The sequence below is a fragment of the Cyclopterus lumpus genome, chromosome 8, assembly GCF_009769545.1.
Source record: "Cyclopterus lumpus isolate fCycLum1 chromosome 8, fCycLum1.pri, whole genome shotgun sequence".
NCBI classification, from domain to species: domain Eukaryota; kingdom Metazoa; phylum Chordata; class Actinopteri; order Perciformes; family Cyclopteridae; genus Cyclopterus; species Cyclopterus lumpus.
Genome location: NC_046973.1, coordinates 7,259,401 through 7,278,941, shown reverse-complemented (window position 1 = coordinate 7,278,941; position 19,541 = coordinate 7,259,401). Strand labels below are relative to the sequence as shown.

The following is a 19,541-nucleotide window of genomic DNA, read 5'->3' as shown; positions in this document are numbered from 1 at the left end:
ATGTTGCATATATGACTACATCTAATTTGTGTCCGGCATAGAAGGAAGCCCCATTTGTGTAATTTCTCAAATTAGTGATTGTCCCAATCATGTTGTGCAATCAGTTGCTTTTAACTGTAGCATGGCCTTTTGAATGTATCGCAGTGGTATCATTAAATAGTATGCTGTGTTGTGCACATACCTCCCTTTCAGCTATAAAAAAAATCCCAGGATTCAAGCAGATACAAGCATGATAAAAGATCAATTCAATTCAATATATTTTGTATTGCAAAATCACAAATGACAGATTTGCCTCAGAGGCTTTACAGTACACATATGGCATCCTCTGTCCCAGGACTTCACATCGGTTCAGGAAAAACTCCCCCAAAAGAAACTTTCATGGGGAGAAACAGAGGAGGATCCCTCTCTCAGGATGGAAAGAAGTACAATAGATGGCATGTGCACAGAATGAACAACATAACAGAGTTACAATGTAATGCATAAGACAGAAATTCTTCATATAATGAGAGTAGTAGGCACATGATGAAAAAGTTACAACTACCAATTAGAACAGCAACAGTGGATATGGTAGAATAATAATGATAATAAAGGCAGTAATTAAACTAGCAATACAGCAAGCAATAACAATGATAATAGCAGGAGGTGTCGGGCAGAACCACGGTCCAGATATAACCACGATCCATGTAAACCTGTGAGACGAAAAAGCATAAAGACTCTGGAAAAAGAGCAAAGTTAGTAATGTGCATTAATTCATACAGAAGGAAATAAAGAAATGTGGGCATAAAAAAATAATACAAACATCCTTTACCCTTCACAAGTTAAAAATAAATTACCTGAATAATCAAGTGAGAAAAGTTGTTTTTTAGAGGTCACAAGTTAAACATACATCACCTGAATAATCAAGTGTGAAAAGTAATCAACCAGGACAGCAGACATTGACTTATATCATAGCAGGAAATGAACAGATGTGACTCACAATAATAGCAATGCCACGGTTCGTTTTAAGTCATTGGGCTGTAATCATAACCTTTCTTTACTGCATTAAATACACATTTTACAAAAGGATTTTTCAAAGGTTGTTCAGTTTGGTATGTTCAGTTTGGTGATATGTAATAATAATAAAACAGCTTCTTTTCAATGTGCGGTATAACGTAATATACATTTTTAATACAATGCTATTTCTTTTTTCATCTTACATTATTAAGGATGGAATGGACATACCATCATAACATATTATCTGCCATATAAGGATGCTTTTCTCAGCTTATGAATAATAAGAACTTTGCCACTTATTTTTTTTTTATAGTTTATGAGAGTGAGAATCATCTGTAAAGATGTTGTACTGATCATTAAATTGTATTTGGAACAATGGAATTGTACAAAATGAAAACACAAAACATAGAGTGTCATTGTCTGTATTATGTTTTCAAGAAAAGCTGATGTGTAATATTTCTGTAAAATCCAAAATGATATCACAACTCTCTTCGACTGTCACTGTTAGTCCAATTTGACTTTAGCTTGATACACCCCACCCAGAAATTACTGAAGCTCTAGTAGAAGTAATTACAAAGATGCTGTTGCTGCAGTATATATATATATATATATATATATATATATATATATATATATATATATATATACTTAAAATATTTGAAATGCAGCAGAGAATACATTTAATTTCCCTAATATATATATAATATATTCTCACTTAAAATATTTGAAATGCAGCAGAGAATACATTTAATTTCCCCAATTTCCTCGGTCACTGCTCCATGCGCCATTTTACCCTGACATGACCATGTCCCGGTGACTTCAATGAAGATTCAGACATTTAAGTGGAACCAAAGAAGAGACTATGGTATAGCGAAAGAGAACATCCTTGTTTATCAAAACAGTTTCCGATTAATTTTGCTAATAAACGAGTAGAATGTTAATTTGACACCTGTACTTGTGTATACTGTTAAGTAGTTTCTATGTTTTTCAAATGCTTATTGAAAACGTCAGATAAAGTGAATTTCCCTCTGAAATATAGAGGAGTAGAAGTAGAGATTGATATGAAGAGAAAATAGTCAAGTATAGTATAGATACTTCAAATTTATATTTGAGTAAATGTACATATATTAGTTATACAGTCCACCACTGGACCATTAAGCCAACATGGTTTGCAGTGGCTTGCCTCTTTACTTTGCTGTGTTTTATTCAAGTGGCACAGAGAGGCCAACATGCATAGTGCCGGGATCCTCAAACTGACGCAGTTAAATGCTTATCAGCCATCATCCACTTGATCATTTACATGTGTGCTTTCTGTGACATGTAATCATGTCTCATGTGAATAAGGCCTGTTGGTGACATTACATTATAGGTCAACATGGTTAGTAGAATAGTGCCACCTGCTGGAAGTGTTTATAACGAAAATGCAAATATGCTTCAAAACTGCCCCACTACAGCCATGTCATGTCTCACCGCCTGTAAAGGCATGGATGAGCAACAACTTTCTCCAGTTAAACAGTAGCAAAAAACGAAGCCCTCCTTGTTGGCACGCCACACCAGGTTCAGTTATCCTCTATATCTCACCCTTTAATGGTCATACCCATGACCATATAAACCCTGCCAAACCTCCTTTTATCATCTCAAACTCCACCCCACTTTAACCCTGTCAGATGCAGAGAAGCTCGTTTACGCCTTTATCTCCTCTAGACTGGACTACTGTAATTCCCTCTTCACTGGGATATTTGGGGAGTTTTTCCCGATCCGATGTGAGGTCCTGGGACAGGGATGCTGTATGTGTACAGATTGTAAAGCCCTCGAGTAGGCAAATTTGTAATTTGTGATATTGGGCTTTACAAAATAAACTGAATTGAACTGGCAAAAACATCCAGAAACTGCAATACATTCAAAACAGCGCTGCCAGGATCCTGATGAGAGTCTGTAAATATGAGCACATAACACCCGTTCTCCACTCACTCCACTGGTTCCCTGTCTCATTCAGGATTGACTACAAAGTCCTACTACTCACCCATAAATGCATAAATGAAAATGCACCTCCCTACCTACAAGAACTCATTACTCATTACAAACAGCTCGCTCCTCCGGGTCCCCAACACCAAGCCTTTTTGCTCATCAGCGCCGCACTTATTGAACAGTCTCCCTGACCACGTGAGGGCAACACAGACACTGGACTCTTTTAAGACGGGCCTAAAACCTTTTTATTCAGGAAGGAGCAACTACACTTGATATCTAAACAGACCCTCTTAAGAACTACACTCTGGTTGTTAGACAATGATGACACCGTAGAATCATACACATTCAAACTACCAGTACAATGGCGTGTCTCTGTTGTGGTTTACTGATTGAAACTGCCTGCCTGCATATTTATATGTGGTGGGATAGCACACCACTTATTGTATTGCCCTACACACCGAATGGGTAATCTAAACAATGTGTGTGACTGAAATGTCATTTCATGTTGGTCATACAACTCTTTACAGTTATGAAACTTTGCTCCATAGGTTTTCTTTGTTATCTCTTTGGGGTCAGGTGCAAAGGCAATGGCTGTGACGCTGTCTTTTTTTGCCTTTGCATATTTGGTTGGCACTCGGGCCTCTAGACATTTTAGCGTTCACTTAATTGCAGCTTATATTATTATTATTAATATTATACATTATCAGAATATGCATGGTGGCATAATGTGGTTGGTGTGGTGTTTAAGGCTTGACATGCTTTGAGTTACTGTAGTGCATCTTGTCTTTTCTTTTGAAGCAATTGTAACAGTAAGAAAGGACAGACTTCCATCTGATCAATAACGCCCACTGTGGACCATGTCTGCAACTAGGTCTGTGTGTGTCTCTGTCTGTCTGTCTGAGCTTTGAAGGTGGCATTAAGATTATGCTGATCATGACATGATACATTTTTATCTTTTAAACTGATGTGGTTTAAGAAAGTCCAGAAAGGTCTAAATGCCGAACAGACTGGTTCTCTCTTGATAACTCCAAGGAAAGGATAAGATGTGATTCAATTTACTTTAATTTAAATCGTTATATCCCAGGTAAAGCTGCCTGAGCATGTATTCTCTTTTCAGCACTGCACTATTTCACATTCAGTTCAACACGTTGGGAGCTGCTCAATACAACCACAGTATACCTCCACGAGGGGCGCTTCAATAGTAGTTGTAACAAGAGAATAGTTCTCCTATGTGTCAATATGTTTGGTTGTTACTTGTCCCTGGTTTATATAGACACACCAAAGGGGTCAAGCAAGGACCCCGTGGGAGGGAGGCTTGGCATATGAGGATGGGAGGCTATGGGGGTGTCAGACTGGGAGGCGCTCTCAGGCAGCGGGCTGGGCATGATGCCCTGCTTCTCTGTTGCTGGTGCCTTGGCACTTAGACTGGCAGCAGCATGCTGTGACTCCATCCCAGCAACAGCGTCACAGATAGGGTTGACTGCCAAAGGGTCCCCAGCCAATCAGGGCACACACAGTGCCAGATCACTCCAGAGGTAGCCAATGGTAAGCCTGGATTTGATTAGTTTCGTCCCTCCCAGATGTGAATTCCTTTAAACCCACAAGAGGTGTGTGTGTGTGTGTGTGCGTGTGTGTGTGTGTGTGTGTGTGTGTGTGTGTGTGTGTGTGTGTGTGTGTGTTTGTGAACAGTCTCTGTTTGTGCTGTCAACTGAATGCAGCTCTGTTTCATACCTTTCCAGTTCAGACCTGTCAGTATCTTCAAATTGCGACACAACTTCTGTTTCTCAAAGAGGTGGCAAATCACCCCTGTTGTATGTGGAGCTTTGTCTCACTCTAGTGGTCAACCTGAATAAAACAGTGGTGATGATATTGTGACGTGATATACTGTAGTGCTAAGCCTTTCCCTGATGATAAATACTTGTTGTATCATCATTTGTTTGATTGTAATCATGAGGCAAATAAAACATTTCTAAATGCGTCTAAGGATCTTATTTAATTTAAATGTATTTATTGTCATGTTTCCTCTTACACAAATGCACTACATACATGGCACACCGAATATATATATATATATATATATATATATATATATATATATATATATAACTGAAACTTTAAAAAAAACAACATCCATCACCATAACACATAGGAATCAATTACATTTTATAACTATAAAAGCCAAATGCCAGTCCACAAAATGGGATCTGTCCGGAGATCCTCGTCATTTAGTCTAAAGGGAAAAAACATAGGGAATGTGTCGGGAATCTGGTGACATTTTGATTAGTGTTAAAAAAAATACATTCAAATATTTTGAGTAGTTTGAATTTCCATGTGTAAGTTAAATTCAAGTCACCCAAAATATTTTAATTCCCGAAAAATAATAATAATAAACAGAGATTGCAATTGAGTTATTGGAGGATTCATTTAAAATACAATACTGTTGTATCTTACCTTCATCATGGTAGCCAAGACACCATAGATGATGGAGATGAGGAAAAAAATGAGGAAAGTGAAAGCCATGAACCAGCTTTCCACCCCTGTGTCCTGATTCCCTTCAGCATGCATGATGTCATCTAAAAAATCACAGTCCTCCAAGGAGTCTGTGAATTCAATAAAATGTGTAAGATGTGTTAGTTAACTAGACTTTGTTACACTGGAAGATGAGCTTGGAAGAAATATTAACAAAATAATCTGAAAAGTGTAAGAAAGATTTGGATCAATGGACAAACCAGCACCTGGTTTAGATACATCCAGGGATAGGGTGATGTTTGCATGTGTCACCCTGCAGGTTATCTTTGCACCAGGTAACCAGATGACTTGGAACAGACGCAGGTGGCTTTGAATGCTGAACTTTCCATTTGGGCCTCTGTGGGGTTCACTAGTGTTGTAGTCCAACAGTTTATTGGTGTCATCAAGAAACCAAGTGATGTTAATGGATGCAGGGCTGAAGCCAAAGACCAGGCACACAAGTTCCCCAGAACCCTGGAGCAAGGTCGCTGAAGGTTCGCTGTGGGTCACTGTGGCTGCATGTGGAAAAAGGTCATGAAATGTTTTTGTCAATCAATTTGTTTTGCCGAAGGTCATGGAGCAAGAAAGACGAGGAACATTTGTATTTAAATGCTTTCATACAAAATGTAATCGAGTGAGAGCAAATGTTCTAAAGGCGTTACATTTTCTTTTCTCCTTTAGCATTGTGCCTGCACTACTGCCATTGTTCTACTAACATGGAGGACAGGCTAAGGTGGATACAACACAGTAGTATACAGGCTTTTGATTGTCTTTATTTTAGCTGATACAATCAATCAAATACATCGGTAATAGCCCTGCTTCTATACTGATCACTATCTACAAAATGAACTACATCACTCAACTTTAATTTACTTAATGCTAATTGCCAGCTCACCAAACACATCCTTTATCGTGCTTTGAAAAGGCATTTCAGATGACTCGTGTCTGACGACACAAGAATACGTAGACTCATTGTCCGCAGCCTTTGATGTGTTTAGTCTGCTGCTCATTGAATATGTTGCCTTCCCTGGGTATTTCCATGTTGGACTGTTGGTGAAGTGAGTTGAAGGGAGTCTCTGGCCATTCTCCTCCCAGTGCACTGTGATAGTAGATGGTAAAAATCCAGAGACGAGGCAAATAAGTGCAAGGACGTCTGATGTAGAACGCTCATAGGCAGTTGGTTGTATTATCTTCACTGCTGGTGGATACAGCTCTTGAGAAAAAAGAAGTGAAAAGTAAATTAAGCGTTATATTTTTACCATTTCATCCGCAAACATCATGGACAATATCATTTTTTTAACGTAGATTTTCTGATGCACACCGATGTTATTCAGAAACGGCTATAAACAATCGCAAAGAAACAAATCCATGCTTTTTTCTGCATAACACTACCTCTGTTTTTGGTTATATGGTCCGCAGAGCCCTGGTTGGAGCATCGGTGCTTGGCCTCACAAGACACTGGTTCAAATGCGTGCCAATCCTCCGCTGACACATTGAGGGAGCTCTGCAAAGTTTCTGTCCCATTGCTGTGACTCACTGGAGGCTCCTTATGGACATTCGAGGAATAATGGTTCCCACCTACTTTCCAGGTGACGGAGAAATCATTAAGAGAAGGGCCGACCAGAAGACAGGTGATTGTCACTTGTTCCTTGCTCTGAAGCTCCTCCAGTGGTGGTCCCTGAACATATACGCCGACTATCTGAGATGATGCAGGAGTTACTGAAAAAAGGATGTGACATTGAAGTGGTAACAAATGTAACCCATCAAGTAATGGTCATGAGATAAAACTGTCTCATGCTTAATGGAAAAAGCATTCATTTATAGCAATTCAGTTTTTATTTTACCTGAGCAGAGGCTGATGTCCTTTCTCACATGTGTGTTCAGATACTTGTCAGATACGTCACACGTGAAGACGTTCCCTGTTTTCCACTCTGTGTGAGGGACATGAAGATGACTGGTTACTGCCACACGTCCATCTTCACCCATGCTGATGTCATTGGTTGATGAAGCTCTGTGCTGAGACTCAGTAGACCATTTGATTTGAGGGTTGACGCCCCAGGCAAAGCATAGTAGTCTCTGTGGCCCTAACTCTTCACTGGGGGCCAGAAGAAGTTCCATTGATGCGTCAGCTAAATAAGAAATGAACGATATACCATTCGTTAATCAATGAAGTGTCTGTTCCAGATGCATTCAGTGTGAAATATAAAATCAACTGCCACTAAGGGAAAGAAGAGTTATTCCTCACCAAAGAAATTGCCTGTGGAGTTTGACTCAAAGCTGCTGGAGAATCCGTGGTCCACTTTGCAGGTGAAACGTGTGTCTTTCTTCCAATGACTTGAAGGAACAGAGAAACTTCTACTGATTGAAAGGAGGCCTGGGGCTTCAGGAAATTCAACATACTGTTTGCCAGAGATGTCAACACTGTTGGCTTGAAAGGTGATGGCCAGGTCAAGTGATGAGAGTGCTGTGACATCACACTCCAGCACAACACTGTCTCCTTTAAGCAAATCTTTGAGAGATCTCCTGATCTCAACCAATGGAGCTGGAACTGCAGGCCCTGGATGATACAGAAAGAAAACCAGCAGAAAGTATTCTTTTATGCACTTTGCCTTCACCAGATATCTGATTTTCAGGGTGTATAGTTGTCTTACCTGCAATATTAACAGTCCTCTTAGTGGATGAGAAGCACTTATGGTCTGCTTTACATGTTATAGACTTGAGTTGTTTCCATTGACTTGAAGAAACTGTCAGTTCACTGAATAAATGAGTTGTGTTTGTGGCCACTCTCACTGTGCTACCCGGTGTGACACTCTCATTCATCAGCCAGGTCACTTTGGCATCAAGGACAGTGCGGACAACACATGTTGCTTGTACAGTGGATTCTGCAGTCATTACTTTCTTGAAGCTGGGAATCTCCACCTGGATGGCAGGAGGGGCCCTTGTGTGATCTGCAGGGAAAACAAACGTGAATCTAATTCAAACCATTCAAATAATGCATGCATTTTTGTCTAAACTCATTCATGATTATATCAAGTAATTTCCATAATGTGCTGTGAGAAAGTAGACATTCATGCTTACATTGACAAATATTTATTGTTTTTCTAAATTCCTGATTGTTGTGGATGGACTTGCACGTAAAACTTGAGGCCTGTGTCCACTCAGTCATATTTGGCTCAATCTCATTGCTTAGACTGAAGGTTTTCTCCATTTCCTCCGTACTCTGCAGCTTTCTTTGGATTTGCACAATGTTTAAAGGTCGGTTGTCCTGATTCCACTCCACACTCAGTTTGTCTGGAAAGAAGCCTCTAATGGTGCAGATTAGTCTGACTGGTGAGGTCCCAAATTCACCCTCCCAAACAGGGTGTAATGTGATGTTTGGAGAGACAATCCGCTGTCCTGAGATAAAGAAGAGATAGTTACTTCTTTACTTGCCTCATTGTAAACGTCGGCACATCTTTTAAATATAAGCAGATTTCATCTGTTCAGTTATACATACCTTCAGATCTTGGTCAGGTTTTCTCTCAGTTTTAAATATAATATATTTGTATTTAGGCTAGATGGCAGAGTTGTACTTGTACAGTGTCTTATAGTCAGGTGGAGACAGGGCTGGCGGCGGTTGCACAGATGTTGCAGCATGGCAGGACAGAGGGATCAAGGCTAGCAGCAAGCGGAAGCATTGAGTAACAACCAGGTCCCAAAAAAGTACCAAAATACAGAAGTGAAACAATGCAAAGAGCAATGGTGCATCACTGACACCAGGTGTGAGGGTTGGCTGTGTCCGTTAGAGAAACATAGTGCACAATTTAATGTCTCATATCACTTTACATTTTTTCAGAAAGATTTTACATGGCTTCTCATGACATTGGCAGGTTTCAGTTCTCGACTCTGTTAATATTAGACCCGAGAACTTACCAACTGCAAATCTCCAAATGTTCATATTAAGTTGAACATGGGCTGATGATTCCAGGTGCTAGGGAGCTGATGAACATAAGAACACGTTGCATAATAAAGTACTTTTTTGAAAGACAAAATGTTTGAAAAAAAGAAATTAAGTAACGATGCGAGTATTATTAACTGTTTATCGGTGAAACTACAGGCAGTATGAACTATTTCAAAATAATGGAAAAAAGAAGTAGGAGCAACATCAATGGTTATCTTCATTTAACAATTTATTTTCAAAAAATGACAAAGCTCTTGTAAATAAAATGAAAATGAACAATTGTGATTACTTACATACTATGAGTTTATGAGAAGAAGTACAAACACGTTTTTAAACAAATGTCACCATGTTTCATTTAACCTGAAAAGACAGAAACAAATGTATAGATTAGTAATATTGTAAAATAAAGTATCAACATTTGGAATAAACTAAACTGCCTTCGGTTGCAGTTTGTTCTACTTATTTGATAAATTAAGTTAGCTTATTCAACCCTCATTTACAGGATGAATATAAAATAATAAATACATATTATTCAGTTTAATATAATAGCGGTGACATTTAACATGTATTTTGGGCTAAACTTTTGAACTTGTTGTCAACTCGGTATACCACAGGTTACCAAAGAGTTGACTTAACACCTCTCTCGTTTAGTCTGTAAAACACTTTATGCTTTAAACGGTGACTTTTAGTAATAATAATATTGCAAAGCATTAAATTGCACACGCACTGCTGTTATTGTGTGCAACCCCTTAACATGCATTTATTATTCATTGATAGTTGAGCTTTTGTTGCAGACACTTTTAGAATTGAGTATAAAAATGTAATCTGTACAAAGATACTAATTTGAGTTAAAGTTAAAGTGTAAATTATTATTTTCTTCACAGCTATACCCTTTTTGGTCCCTCTTCATTTTCTGTCAACACATCTGTGTTGTTTGAATACATACAACTATTTACTCAGTTGTCTCTTTCTGGTCAAATCCCAATCTGTGTACAACTCTAACATAAAAACTCATCATTACCTTGAAAGCAGTGGTTCCAATGGTGAACAGCAGAGTGATGAGGAAGAGAAGGATGAAGGTGAGGGCCGTGCTTCCCATGTTATCTTCCTCTGCCTCCATTGTACTGTTCCATTGGTAGAAGTCTGGATGTAGTGTACAGTAATTATTCAGTTAGCTGTCGTCAAACCAGTAGCTCATGAGACGATGATCAAATTCTATTCGCAGAAGGGTCATTTATTTGATCACCTAGCAGTTCAGAGTGAATCCTATCAGTCAATCAATCAGTTTAGTCAAAGTTTAAAATGGACATCCTCAAATTAAAAGAATTGTATTGACATATGTCTTGGTGCTTTATTAGTGTGCCATAAGGCCTAATTGTTTTGCATGTCCTTGTAAAATGTTGATTAGGTTGATTTAAGTCATGCTACAATGATCCTGAATTGCTTTTGAAAGTCTCCATTAATGGTGTGGCAGGCATGACTTGGCTTGTCAATTAATCTATTAACCATTGGATGGAAAGACCAGAGCTGGAGTTAGACCTTTAAACAATCATCTTTCTTGGGAAGGGGGTGCAAGACCCAGTGGATGAAACGCATACACAAAGACAAGTCACACAAACAATCTACAAATAACAATGAACAAATAGGATTTACTTAGTTAAATTGTTGCCTAAAGTTAGTGGGTTGTGGTGGTGTTTTTCTAGTTAATATAATAAAATGTGGTAATTGTAATATGTTGTTATCAAACCTGCATTAAGATAGCACTGTGACACTACACGATAAGCATGTAGCTCAAAATATTTGTTAAATAAAGACGTGAACAGCATGTGACATACATCAACAGAGTTTCAAAGAGTTTTTTTTTTTATTTTTATTTTGATAAGCATTAAAACGACAATCACAATGTCATATCACAAGCAACAGACAACAAACGGCAGAAGACACAGCGACACACAATCACATCGACTGGGCCTTGCACGTTTCAGGGATGTTCATGTTGAGGTTGACCATGTTGGTTTTTTCAAATGTTCTGTGCCCAATGGACCTGACAATAGCATTAGTTGTGTTAGCCACAGACTCGTGGTAAACTACACAGCTAAACACCATGCCATTGTTTTTCCACTCCTTAAGGCTGAGAGATAACTGGCCATAAGCAGAATAGGATCCATGGCTTTCTACAGGGTTTGTGGTGTGGAACTCGTAATTTGAGCCTGCTTTTTCGTCATCAACAAGCCAAGACACTAAAACTTCCCGAGGGAAGAAGTCTTTCACATAGCAAGTCAGGGTCACCATTTCTTTTTTAGTATGTTCTAGTGGAGGTAGCATAAACACTGACGGTCGTTGAGTCTCTCCTCCTGCAAGCGTGAGAGAACATTTAGAGCTCCTGCCACAGATACACAGTACCAACACTACTGTAGGAAATCTCAAAATACAAAATACACATAGAAATGACACTCATAACATGTTTGATGGCATAACGAGAGGAATTAAACACAGAGTTCTAGTACACAGTTGCTGGTTCATTTTCTTACCAATAGTCCTTTCGTAGAGTGTCTTGAGTGGTTCATGCCAATTGTCACTTTCAACAGTGCAGTAGAACTTTGTCCCCTTGTTCCATTCGTCATACGTGATGTCATGTGTAACGCTTATTACACCTTTAGTTCCTTTACTGGGGGATTTTGAGGCTCTAGCTATTCCCGTCCCATACTGGTTCTCCCACATAATCTTATCGACGGATGGTTTTTTTACCTTGACATTACATATTAGTTTTCCTGTTCTGTATAAAAACATGTCCTCCATTGTGGGGCCTTCAATCTTTACCTCCACATCTGCATGAGGACATCCCTCACCTGCCAAGTAAGGAATTGATGAAGAAGTATTGAATAGAAATAGCCACAAAAATCTGACAAAACAATTACATTAACATTACATTTTTTTTTAAAGAAAAAGTAGGAATTTACTCACAAAGTACAACATCTGGTTCTTTGTAAGACACGGATGCATTCGTGAATCTTGGACCCATTTCACCTTTCCCCTCAAACTTGCATGTCACCTCTGTGTCAACAGTCCACTCACTGGATGGCAGTGTGAGAAAACTTGCTGCACTGTACAGTGTAGTTCCATTCTCATCCTTTCTTTCCTCAGGAGTAAGTGTTTTGATTTCATATACCTTTTTGGTGATTTTGATGTTATTTTTCAGCCATTTGATCTGAAAATCTTTTGGTGTAAAATCTTTGGCAACGCAAGAGAAGGAAGCCTCCATTTCCTCATCAGTGAAGGCCAAAACTTTAAGAGTTGGCGGCTCATAAACCACAACTGAAAAACAAACATATACACAAATATATATGTATGCAGAAGCAGGGATTCATTTATATATATGCAGAAGCAATGGTGAAAAATGTGCTAAAATGCTATACTATAGACTATGCTTTTTCTGTACTAATGTGCACAACTTGCACACATGCAAATTGTGATTACGCTCCTCAGATTAACACTTACTGTCACTTGTTACTAAATTAAAAAAGAAAATAAGATTTTCATAGTAAAAAAAATTACATAACAGCAGAGCTTTAATACTTGCTTCTGCATATACATTGACTGCTCTGGCAAAGCAAACACAGATTTAATGTTAATAATCAACAAACAGTGGAAGTGGGGGCAGACTGGCGTCAAGAAGAACTAGGATTATGCGGATAGATGGAAAGAAGCAGAACACATTGCAATAATCCTATAACGGCAGTTCTGAGACGGGTGCAGAGGACAGACAGTATACAGGCAAAGAATTAAAGTATCAGCAGCAGAGCTTCAGCCTTCTTGCTCCACCTCACTCTTTGGTTTGTCTGTTAGGCCAATTATGAAATAAGAAAAATTGTTATATGTCATTCTATTTCATTTAGAAATATTTTATTGTCATGCTCTTCTCTGGTTATGTTCCTTTCAAATGACAGATTGGAGTATGTTTTTGCTTAAATATTTAAACCCATTATTACTCTCTTTTATGTTTATTTCATTTGTGTAAACATGACTCCTGTCATAACAATTCTCAGGAAAATGCACAAAACCAAACAATACAGATAAACTTAGAGACTTATAATGCTTTGACTATTTACAACTGAATTAATTAATTATAGTTAGTATATTTTTTTATTTGAGTTTTTACTAATTTAATTCAGTTCCCGTTTGGTCTCTTGTGTCTTGTTACACAAATCTGCATTCATTGCATTAATAGTATTACATAAGTATAATTATTGTTAAATTATCATACCAACAAAAGAGAAAATTAGTTGATTTCCTATTTGCAATAAGGACATCAAATGTTCAAATGAGATTATATTCTTATCATCTTGTCATAATCAGAGGTGACTAGAAGTAGCTTTGTTCACTGCATTGTAAAATGTGAAACTTTCTTTCTTTCCTCTGACTGAGGATATTCTGCTTTATACAGTGCTCAATGTACTTGCAATAGTCACCCAATTAAGTAGAATTTGTCAGTAATTACAAAACTTAAACATTTTTTTTGTAATTTACATTACTAATTTATAAATGTCAGTGAAAAAAACTTTAAAATTGTTGCAATTATAAAATATGTTAATATTTCCACAATGTAAACTAGATTTCAAATGTAGTAAAAATGCATTTATACACAACGTAGCATAAGACTTACTTGGCTTTTCGAAAGTGACCTCTGCATCTCCCGCTGCATGTGACACGGCACATCGGAAAGCATTCTTTGCGGCCCAGTCCTGGCTGCTCACTCGGATTTGACTGACTCCCGTATAATAGTTGTCCTTTTGGACTGGAGGGTACTGTATGAAGTCGGTCAAGGCGGCGCCATCTGCTCTGCTCCATGCAAAGGTCAGTGAGGAGGGTGTGAAGCCGGTGGCAATGCAGCCCAGAGTGACTGTGTCTCCAGTCCCAGAACCACATTGCATCAGAGGAAACACAGTTGGTTTGGTTGAAGTGGCTAAGAAGGGAAAAACAAATGTGCGATTGTAATTAAAAAATAAAATTCAAGATTACAAACATGTTCAACAAGTCTTAGTTCAACAGAGAGAAAACAATCGAGTTGATTGAGGGAATAGTGTAACGAGGCACAGTATCGTGGCCATTGAACATGTTGAATGTGGACATTTCAAGTGCTCCATATGTCATATTTAGATGTTTTCTGTTGTTTAACCTCCCTCAACAATATTATTTGTGGTATTTATTCATGTTATTCTATATATAAATAGGTGCATTACTTTAAATGCACAGCATTGACTATTCTCAACAGTACATTATTTTAAATTGAAGGAATAGAAGCGTTAAGTCAGATAAAAGTTACCATCCATTATGATGGTATAATTTATGGCTGTTATATTGTTACAAAAACATGTTACTTTATGTCAAATTCAGCAGTTATGTGTGAAATTTAAAGAGTATTCTTACCTGATGAAACTGTTACTGTTGTACCCTTTCCCCAATAGTCAAAAGCGGAGTAGTAAAGTGCTAGCTCTTGTTATGAAAACGCTACATCTAATAGTGAGCGCAAAAGTCTTTATTTATATTTAATTAATCCCAGTATGTAATAAAATCCACTTCTAAATTAAAAATATAATATAGAAAAATAAACAAAGCAAAGTCTACGAGCCGCAAATACCCACCATTCTGTTCGACACTTAAAATATTGCTTTCCAACTTTTTACAGAAAATATACTGTATTAAAACACTTTACTTTTGATGTGAGAATTAGCATGTTGAGAAGTACCCTGACGTGGTTTTTAAATTAAACAAATCTTACCTGATGACACTGTTACCATAGTGCCTTTTCCCCAGTAGTCGAAAGCCCCATTGTCACAGTGAAGTCAATTCACAAAAACGCACCACTTTAATATCCCATTACCGATGTCATAAAGTCTGGTTTTGCCAACACTTCAAATTGAACTATAATATGCAGTTGTTGATAGACTTGCGTTCCAACTGAACTAAACAGTTTTAAGCCTACATGAAAATAATAATAATGATAATTAATATCTATTATAATAATCAAGTAATATGATCAGGAATTTCATTCTCTAATCAGAAATATTAAAATGACATACCTGAGGTGACGGTGACCATGGTGCCTTTTCCCCAGTAGTCAAAAGCATAGTCACGGTTCAACAAATCATTCACCACTGCATACAAAAACCTGTTCCCAGACATCTACGCTTTCCACGGTTCTAAATATGGTATATTACACCGTGCAATTAAATTGTCGATATGAAGACAAATAAAGCTTTTTTTACCTGTTTACCTGAGATGGTCATCAATGTTCCTTTTCGCGAGTAAGTAGCTCTTTAGTGCAAAAATATTAAACGTTATTGTATTTATTCAGTAAACTAGTGCAAATACCATTTACCTTGATCTTTTTTGCTATCCTATTTGCTGTTACTGCTCTTTCTGTCTATTTCATCCTAGATTAAGTGAAGCAAAATCAACATACATTTTATAATAAACCAGAACAAATAGAATTATCTTCACTCAAAATATATTAGATTATTACTCACCAGAAGTCACTGTGACTTGTGTTCCTTTCCCCCAGTAGTCAAAGTAGTCAGTAGTCACAGTGATATATTACAATGTGCTTCTAGTACTAACAATGTCATTCAAACCAGGGAAAGCATATGTTTTTATGGCAAAGCAGTTCCCACTGAACTATTTATAAACCACATCCCTTGAGATATGTTTGTTTTCCTGTGGTTTAGGTTATATAAAATGAAGTGCAAGTTGCCAACAGTTGCTGAACACTTCCTCTCTGTCAGAACCCCTCCGTCAGCTCCAGTTCCTGCTGCATGGACTCGATTCAGTTAAATTACTATTAACCTATTAACTAGCCTGCAAACCTTTTAGTGCATTCCACATGTTTTAGGATTTAAGTTTTAATGTACAGAGCACCACTATGAATGTGAACCTATCTTAACATGATTTCACGTGTGCTGCATTAACCTATGCCTGGCTGCATGGAAGGTGAGAAGCCAATCTGATCGACACTAATTTAAAGGATACACACCTTTACTTAAGTCATAACTAAACTGAGAGATTTACCATCTTTTTATGTCATCGCAAAGATTGCATATAGGAAGCCTGATAGCAGGTTGTATTCACATAGACACTTATGTCATAAGAGAATTTAGCAGTTGGTATTTATTTCCTTTACTTTTCAAATGCTGACTAAATTGAACATGTGCCAATATTTTCTGAAGAAGTAAACAACCTGCAAATTTGAGGCTACGCTACGATTTCACATTTGTGACAACTGATGTACATTTTTTGTTCAATCTAAAGCGAATGACTTGTGTGACCAGCTCCACTAAAAGCTGATGTGGCAAACTGTCGACATTGTTTCACACGGGACACCTTGCTCTTTGTTCTACGTCAGTTGCTCACTGCGTCTAATAATGACGCAGTTGGGTACATTGGAGTTAGTTGAAAGTGCAATGTGTCTATCAGATGCCGAGGGGCGCGGACCAAGCGTCGGTATTTCACAAGTTGGGAGTGAGACCCGGTTTGAAAACCAATTCTTCTCTTGAGGGCACACAAAACATCTGATCGAATAAGGATAATTCCCAGTTGAAAAAAATTAACGAAATATTTGTGTATGCAGCCGAAATATATTCGTCAATCTTATTTTTGAATGTGTGGTTTTGGTCTACATTTACATATAATAACTACATTTTGTGTGCATGGAACAATATGTTTGTGGAGTCATTGATATTGTGGTTTATCACAAACGACCTGCACGTCTAATTCTCAACACTCTCAGCTGCCGTCAACCATCAAACTTGGTTGCAAAAAGATAGCAACGGCCAACAATCAAGATTGCGTCTGCCAAAATGCTGAACTTAAGTATTCAAACAGTTGTCCATCAACCAAAGTGTGACGTCTTGATGACTCTGCACTTAGAACGGACAAACCAAACACTGGCTCTAGCGAGAGACTTTGGCTATTTGACATTCCCTGAAGGCCACCGTAGCGTTCCATAGCGGTAACATGGCCCTGAAGACACAGCCATACACAACATTACACTGCTTTATTGGTCACTAAAAATTAGAAATCCATTGTGATAGAGTCGAAATCAAATGTTATCTCAAAATAATTAAAAGTGATGTTATTATGACATGAAAGTATGATAGCCAGAGCAGTATATACTTTCATTACTCAATGGTATTGGTTCAGGGGAGTCACGTGATCAGCTGGACAGAGATGGCAGTATAAGGCTCAGCTCCTAGCCCAACCGTGTCAAATAGTTGTTTTAACTGGCAGATATTCAGATCGATATTATGAGAGCTCACCGAATCTACAGTGTTCGGCGTGGGCCAAAGAAGAATGTCACTACTAATCGCACGTTGATTTTCAACGTGCTTCGCTACACAACCATCGTGGATGGTCGGAAAATTCGCTTCTCCCCGGATTGCAGCAACTACACAGTCAAACGCCGCATAGCTTTTCATCAAGCTATGGATTCAGCTCGCACCAAGGCTCTTGATTTTTTCCTGCTCTATCCGGCAACCCTGAAGATCAAGGAAGGCTCCCAGTGTAGAGCATTCACCTCCGCTGTAGATGCTGAGAAGTACGTGAATCGAGCTCCCTCTCATCCACCTGCTGCAACAGAGATGACCGACGCGTCGGCTGCTAATATGGAGAACGAGAATGCATTGGCAGAAGGGCAGGATTAAACCATCTGCCTGACGAGAATGGTCCCTCGGTTTGTCTCAATATCCCAGTTCTAGTGTTATTACATTGTTATCTGCTTTATAGAGACGGAATGCCATATTGAACTGTTTTCTATAGCCTTCGATTTTCTGCTTTTTACCTTTGACGAGGAATGTGTTTATTTTACGTTAATTTAATGTGGAACCAGTTGCTGTTGCAAACCAGGTACATATGGGCTATGTGTTCCGTTTTACTGCCCCATATCCACTCTGGATCACAGACCTATTTTGAGTGTTAGCTTTTTGGCTATGTTTCCCCCCCTGTGCCCGCCTCCCCCTTTGTTTCATTGTCATGTCCGTCCTTGTTCCATGTCTTGCGTGACTTGTGTCGTGAGGGACCCAACTTTGGATGCAATATTGTTAGGATTTAACGAAGTGAAGGCCGGTAGCAATATGCTTCTCCACATGTGTCTACATTTAGAGCGCAGCCTTTTTGATAATGGGTGATCTTACATTTTTAGTTTGGAATTGTGGTGGACTGAATGCCCCTCATAAATGAACCAGCTCTTTAGGCTTACTAAAAAAGAGAAATGTTGACATTGCATTATTACAGGACACTCATTTGCTGCAGGCTAATACCGTCCGTTTAGCCAATAGATTCTATCACACAATTGCGTCTTCCTCAGCGAGTACAAAAACGAAAGGAGTAGCCATTGTTGCTCAACAAAATCTCCCACTTAAAGTGTTGTCCTCTTGGTCAGATGATACAGGCAGGATTGTGATCTCCACAATAGAATTCAATACTAGGAAAATTGCTCTAGTGTCAGCTTATGCGCCTAATGTTTTTGATGGAAACTTTTATAATACGCTCACCAGACAAATGCTGGAGTTAACGGACTGTTCCTTCATTGTTGGTGCGGATTTCAATGCTGTTTGGGACCCAAATATTGATCGGTCGAACGCAAAGGCCACAGGGGAGCAGGCGCAGGCCACAAATGCTCTGAAATCATGGGCCAACAGTTTAGGGCTTATAGATACCTGGCGTGCAGTGAACCCCACCTGTAAGGATTATTCCTTCTTCTCAGGTAGACATAAATCTTTTTCCAGAATAGATTTTCTTTTTGCATCCCCTCATTTATTTAACTAAATTGATAAAGCGTTGTTACTTCCAATGGCACTATCTGACCATAAAGGGTTCTTTTGCTCCACCACCCTAGGCCAACTGTCTCAACGTGCTGCTAGATGGCGTTTCAATACCTCTTTATTAAATAATTAATCCTATGTCACACAATTTATTGCAGAATTCCAGATATTTGCAGAAATTAATGTTGGCTCTGTAGAAGACCCAAGGATTCTGTGGGAAGCAATAAAAGGTTTTATTAGGAGCAATACCATACTATTCTGCTCTAATGCACGCAAAGCTAGGACCAACTGCAAAACCTTGAATCTGAATTCACCAG

The 19,541-nt window shown here is 38.4% G+C and overlaps 1 protein-coding gene and 1 gene segment (V, D, J or C); both read right to left on the bottom strand.

The window, feature by feature from the left end:
- Positions 1–240: 240 nt before the first annotated feature.
- Positions 241–19,541, bottom strand: part of LOC117735617 (immunoglobulin epsilon heavy chain) — an 88,550-nt gene continuing 69,249 nt past the window's right edge. For 6 of the 46 annotated variants that reach the window (XM_034540361.1, XM_034540364.1, XM_034540367.1 and 3 more), the window contains exons 4-14: positions 15,490–15,541; positions 14,073–14,372; positions 8,548–8,865; positions 8,121–8,417; positions 7,715–8,026; positions 7,314–7,598; positions 6,862–7,188; positions 6,365–6,682; positions 5,697–5,984; positions 5,413–5,561; positions 241–689 (exon numbers count right to left, since the gene is read on the bottom strand). In XM_034540361.1, the coding sequence (XP_034396252.1) occupies positions 603–689; positions 5,413–5,561; positions 5,697–5,984; positions 6,365–6,682; positions 6,862–7,188; positions 7,314–7,598; positions 7,715–8,026; positions 8,121–8,417; positions 8,548–8,865; positions 14,073–14,372; positions 15,490–15,541 (2,733 nt within the window). In that variant the 3' untranslated portion in view covers positions 241–602. Of the gene's footprint in view, positions 690–5,054; positions 5,562–5,696; positions 5,985–6,364; positions 6,683–6,861; positions 7,189–7,313; positions 7,599–7,714; positions 8,027–8,120; positions 8,418–8,547; positions 8,866–14,072; positions 14,373–15,188; positions 15,247–15,489; positions 15,545–15,936; positions 15,993–19,541 lie in introns of those variants that run through there. The other 40 variants (XM_034540365.1, XM_034540379.1, XM_034540369.1 and 37 more) reach the window with 18 other exon arrangements.
- LOC117735624 overlaps positions 15,496–19,541 on the bottom strand; it is a 66,170-nt gene continuing 62,124 nt past the window's right edge. The window contains 1 exon segment of the V gene segment in view: positions 15,496–15,543. Coding sequence covers positions 15,540–15,543 — 4 coding nt within the window.